The 6,043-nt window shown below is 44.5% G+C and overlaps 1 protein-coding gene across 1 annotated transcript; it reads right to left on the bottom strand.

Annotated features, from left to right (window-relative positions):
• Positions 1-3,302: 3,302 nt before the first annotated feature.
• Positions 3,303-5,732, bottom strand: LOC136532651 (large ribosomal subunit protein eL31-like). The gene is made up of 2 exons (XM_066525250.1): positions 5,547-5,732; positions 3,303-3,820 (listed from the first exon to the last, which is right to left on the bottom strand). The coding sequence occupies exons 1-2, from the start codon at positions 5,639-5,641 to the stop codon at positions 3,541-3,543; spliced, it is 375 nt and encodes a 124-aa protein (XP_066381347.1). The 5' UTR covers positions 5,642-5,732; the 3' UTR covers positions 3,303-3,540.
• Positions 5,733-6,043: the final 311 nt, after the last annotated feature.

Raw genomic sequence — 6,043 nt, 5'->3', positions numbered from 1 at the left:
TTGAGACGTATTCTACGTGAGTGGTTACAGTGGTTACAGGTGGTCATACCATATCTTCTAATTTACTCTTTTGCCTGTCCTAACTATCCCCATTGCATCTCTGTTCTTGGATTTAGCTACCAGTTCTTATTTTGAACAATTTTAGACATGACATTTGTGCTGAGATTGGAAGAAATGCCTCTTTGCTTGGAGTTATCTGATAATAAAAATTATAGTGATTCCAAATGTAGCTCCAAGTTATCACTATGTTATATTGTGTAGCCATTTCATCATTGTAATTAATTTTGTAGACCAATGGATTCGTCTCAAACTCAACATGAGCTTGGGGATCCAGAGCACTAAAGGCAGCACTACCCGCAAGTGGGCACATGCAGGTTACAATTTATTTACAACGTATTATTAATCTTCTTATGATGATCCCACTCTTGCTCTTTTGTTCGTTACTAAAAATACTATTTAGAAATAATTTTCCATTTTTTTCCTTTTCATTTTTCCCGGTTCAATAGTCTCAGCCTATTGACATTACGCACCCGTTTTCACATTTCCCATTCTTCCTTTACAGGATGTTTTTTGGCGCTGTCCCACTTGCATTTGGTTGCTTCAACAAGAACTACATGCTCAGCCAATATTTCTGCACCATGGTCCTCTTTAGGTAAAATTACACAGCCTTATGTCCAGTTCTGATTTCTGGTTTCACTTTTTACCGTCCAAGCTATATAGCCGTTGTGCTTGAATAATTCTTCATAGGCCTCCCATCATCACCTGTAATAATCTATTACTACAAACCGTTACTAATCTTGCACTGCATCTAAACTGAAGCTATTGACTTCTCGCTTCCCTTTTAAAATTTCACATTCTTACTTGCCTTTCTGACCATTTGTTCACTTCCTGTGGTTGTCAAACTACCTCTCCCTGCTTTTGCGCGCCACATTGTTTGCTTCATAAGTTTGTACCCAAGACTCTTAAGATCAAGGAAAAGCCAGTAACAGTAGAGCTTCCTCAAACCACGCCCCAAAATAGATAAGGTCTAAACATATGTACACCCTTATAGATGATTATATATTGTATCACCATTTTCTCCAATTTCTGTGACTGTCATTATTCGCTGAATACATCTGTATGAACCAAAGCAATCTTTCTTGCTCCCCTGTTTTTGTGCCCAACAAACCACACCCCCTACAATCCCTCACTTCACAATATGTACCAATTCTAGGTAACCAGTACTCAAAAGTGAATGTGAGACAGAAAGAAACTCAACAGCCCTATAATTCACAATTATATATCCATTACTGAACTTATTAAATTGAATGCTCCAGCGTTTTCAACATGCATGGTCACATTTTCTACATTATTAAAGGGACACATCGGTTCCTTACCAGGCTAAAAAAATGGCAGCCTGTTAAAAAATATTGTAATCACTATGCCTTTGTAATATCACTATGTATTTGTATACTTAACTGTCACTCCGTTCATTCTTCAGCAAAGAACTGCATACGTATCTTCGGATCTGAACTATGTACCAGGATCAATCTGGTATGCTTGTGTTTTTTTTTAATATATACCCAGGACATCTCTCAAAATCGTTCCTGTGCCCACGTACGCGCGGCACTAGTTATATAAAGAAGGGGAAACTCAGAAGAAGATTGCACTAGTGATAGAGATCAGGCTACTTATTTTCCTATGCAGGTTGCAAGCTTCTTGAGGGTGATGTCGAATAGTTTGGTAGATAGAGAATTAGTAGGTGACGTCAATTTGGTGGAAGTGCCGATCAAATAAAATTTGGTGGAAGTGGAAAGAGTTCGCAAACTTGCCTGTTGGTGCATTCAGGACAATGAGTTCGAACGACCAACTATGAGCGAAGCGGTCCAGATTCATAGGGGAAGTGAATATGCCCCCAAATTCCAAGACTAATCCATCTCAAAACTTTGAACTCAGCAAGACTGTAACACTAGTTAAAAGGGATCGTTGAAATGATGATGAAAAATTAAATCATTGTAAGTATAACAGTAATTTAAATGTTTAATCTTTTGTGTAGATGTGCATTTCAAAAGCTGATGTAGCTATTAATTTCCCAACACATTTGTGTATGCACATGCGTGTGAAACAGTACTGGTAGCATCCAAAACGGTGATGGAGCTAATTGTAAGCTTTCATGGGTTACTGAAACATAGTATCTGATTTATGCTGCAACTATCATTGCCGTTGTCGATTTTCAGATAACTTAAGAAAACAGGCTTTTTCTTTGCATTTCATTTGATAAAAACTACCAGGTATTTTACGAGCTATGATGCCAACCCGAATTAACTGGACGAAAAGAAATGCCAATATAAGGTGTAACCTCTGCCAAAGTGTCTACTAGGATTTTAAGTATTCACCATCGATGCACAGCTAATTTTGTTCATAATTCATATGGACATATGGCCATTCAATCCACTTGAGTAAATGCGTTCGATGAGAGCGACCCCAGCCGATCCTATGTCCGAGAAGTCCCACGGAAGCACAGTGCAAGCAGCATCGACATGGACATGGGAGGCACATTGCCTGGGCCCTAGCAGGGGCTCGCCAGATGATCAATTTGCGACTGCCATATTGCAGGGGCTCGCCACATGATCGATTTGCGACTGCCATATGCAGAGTTTGGTTTGTAATAAGGGAAATGCATATATCAGGCGCCTGATTTTTTCCTTTCATTCAGGTGACAAATCTCAGCCGATCCAACGCTCCAGACCGTTCCTATTTATCTTCTTCGTTCATCCAGTCCCCATGACCCCGCGATTCATCTTCTTCGTTCATCCAGTAGCCTGACCCTGCTGTCGGGCGAGCGCATGACCCTGCCACCGCCGCTGCTTTCCTCTCCAACTCCGGCGAGAACGGCCGCGACACCCCCACGCCCCGATCTCAGTAGCCTGACCCTGCCGTCAGGCAAGCGCATGACCCCGATGTTGCCGCCGCCCACCGCCGCTTTCCTCTCCAACTCCGGCGATAACAGCCGCGACACCCCCCCGCCCTGATCTGGCCCGACCGCCTCCACCAACGCCAGGCCCCGAAGCCACCGGCCGCCATCCCCACCGCCTAGCCTGCCTACATCCCCCATAAACCGCCGGAGTTGGAGAAGAAAGAAGAGAGGCCGAAGAGACTTGTCAGAATTAGGGAACACACCTGAGTTGGGGAAGATGCTAGGCGAGCACAGGCGCAGGCGAGGGAGCTGTCGTGTGTTGTAATATAGCCTTTGAATGGCAAGGATCGATCCCGACGATAGCTGCAATTTGCACCCACGACGAATACCAATAAAACCTCAGGTGTTTGGCAACACATAATTCGTACTCACCGAGTTCAAATGGGAATGAAACAAGATTCAGACATGTTGCATGACTGATGGCTGTGGCTGCAGAAAAGATTTGTATCCACAGACCACAATACACAAGTCCAGCTATCTTGAAGAGTTCAAAACCAGCCGAGAACAAGCCTATCGAACTTTGTGCTACAAACTCCTAAAAACACCAAAAATTTGATTTGACGAAGATCAGAACCCTGGCAGATCTACTCGTCGTCCTCCACAAGCTTGGTACTCAGGCCCTTCAGCCCTTCCGGGGGGATCTCAGCAACGGTGACCAGAGAGTAGAGCTCTTCCTTGGCGTCTTCCTCATCATTCCTCTTGCGTGCGATCCTGACGCGGATGCGCCTCGGCACACTCCGGATACCACTGCTCCAGATGTGCTTGTTGAGCTTCACATCGATCCTGACGTCCGTTGTGCCCATTGCCTTCTGCACGAACTTCCTGATTTCCTTGACAGCATTGGGAGCTTTCTTCTTGAAGGTGCTGCAGGAAATCAGGATGAGCTGCCAGTTATTGATAATTGGTTTGAAACAAGTGGCATATCAGCATATATATGCAGACTGGACAAACATTGTGCAAGGACGGAGAACATGAAAAATCATATCAGAGATAAAGCATCAAAAATTGAACAAGACAAAGGACTAATGAAACACAGAAAGTGAAAGGATATCCCATGGTCCTGTGCTGCCCCTTGTGCTCTACTAAAAGCATGTGCAAGCAACCATCCAGCTTATGAAACACAATTGAAAGGACAGTGTAATCAAGGAACGTAGGGCACAAACGACAGCAGCACACTTGTACAACACAGGATGCAGCTTCAAAGCATGATTCTAAATTCAGAAGACCCCACAAAAACAAAACAATGTACCAGAAAAGGAACAACCGAAGTGAGCATCAAATTAGAGATATTTCCTGCCCAAATGGAACACATGGCAGCATGTCAAGAGCCAACACATGTAACGATGAGCAGATTCCACTCTGCCGGGCATGTAACTGTGCACAGCCACATGTTTTAAAAGACAGGCACCTGACTATACCCGGAAACTAGTAAACTACACATTCAAACAAGGGGTTGCAACATAATCAGAGCGCAAGTCCAATTGCAGCACACTAGCTCAACATCTATATACAGGCCAACCAGAATAAAATGTGTAGGTAAACAAAGAACAGTGCAAGATCTGACCTTTGTGCCAGCAGGCATGTGATTTCATTAATATATAAAATATCTTGCTTGCTTGCAGTTTGCTCGCCTAATTGTGATATCCAGAACAAAACTGATAAACCTTATGTATTGAGCACGTTGACAGAATAAGACAATACACCAGCACCTCATCATGGAACAAAAGGCACAATTTTTTTTTTATGAAACAGGAGGGGTTTTACCCCCTACTGGAATCTTATTAAAGATAAAAAATTGTTGCTATTTGTATGGTACAAAAGGCACAAATTGCTGCTATGGCCCCGTTCGCTTGTCTTAAAAATGGCTTGTTCGGCTTCTTTTTTCAGCCAGAACAGTGTTTTTCTCTCACAACAATTCAGCCGAAACAGTATTTTTCAGCCAGTTTCAGCTAAGTTTCAGACCAGCGAATTGTCTTGCTAACAATCTGGGATATATATACCAAGATGCAGCAGGTAGGATATATATACCAAGATGCAACAGGTATCACAACGAATGTAACAGGCAGGTACCACAACGAATGTAACTGGCAGCAACGCATCTTCCATGGGGACACAAACAGCAGTATCATACTTTTACAACAGAAAACAGAAGTCCTAATACCAGAGGTACCTGGACAAAACGTGACAAGCCACTGGGGGCGTTGAATTAGAGCAATTTCCTGCACAAATGTAACACATAGTAGCATTTCAAAGGAGCAACACGTGTAACGATGAGCAGATTCCAATGTGCCGGGTATGTAGAGTGCACAGCCACAAGGTTGAAAGGCAGGCACTGGACTATACCCGGAGGTCGCAATTGTTCCAGAAACAATCAGAGAACTAGACATTTGCAACGTGCTAGCCCAATATGTAGAGATCAATCACAAGGAAATGCGAGTTCGCACATGCCGGCACCCCCAATCGATTCGTTCCCACCCCAAAATCTACCACCATGAGCTTGCAAGGAAGATCCGGTCGCAGTAAGCGTCGCGAGATCAGGTTTCGGGGGGAGACGGGAGAGGCAAGGGTGCGGAGGTGTCGGCAACTATACCATCCGTGGAGGCGCTTGTGGAGGTTGATGGTGTACTCGCGGGTGACCACCTCGTCCTTCCTGGCCCCTCCAGGGCGCTGCTTCCTCTCCGCCATCGCGCTCCCTCCCTCCCTGCTCCTCGTACGGCAGTTGGTGACGGCGGCGGCGAAAGAGTGAGAAACCCTAGGCGTAGCCCCGCGTGCTCTTGTTGGATCGCGTCGTTATATCAGCGCTTTGTCGAATTGGGCCGAACGGATGGGGCTAAGGTCCATCCTTTTGGAAGCCCATCACCGGTTGAGCGATGGGTGTGGGTATTTGGCTGTTACTGTACCCGATGGATGTGGTCAACTTCTCCTGCAACTAAAAAAAAAAGGAACAAAGCGTGGACATCTTTTGATGCGACATTTATTTTGGTTCGTCCGTCTGTCCACTCCGTGTGATACCCCGCATGATAGAAAAAGAAACTATCATCCCTGTGATCCCCGTCTGCTTTGAAGGAAACAAATCGATCACCTGAG

Source organism: Miscanthus floridulus, unplaced genomic scaffold (assembly GCF_019320115.1).
Source record: "Miscanthus floridulus cultivar M001 unplaced genomic scaffold, ASM1932011v1 fs_677_1_2, whole genome shotgun sequence".
In the NCBI taxonomy this organism is placed as follows: Eukaryota; Viridiplantae; Streptophyta; class Magnoliopsida; order Poales; family Poaceae; genus Miscanthus; species Miscanthus floridulus.
Note: the sequence above shows the minus strand (reverse complement) of the source record. Positions and strands in the feature narration are given on the sequence as shown.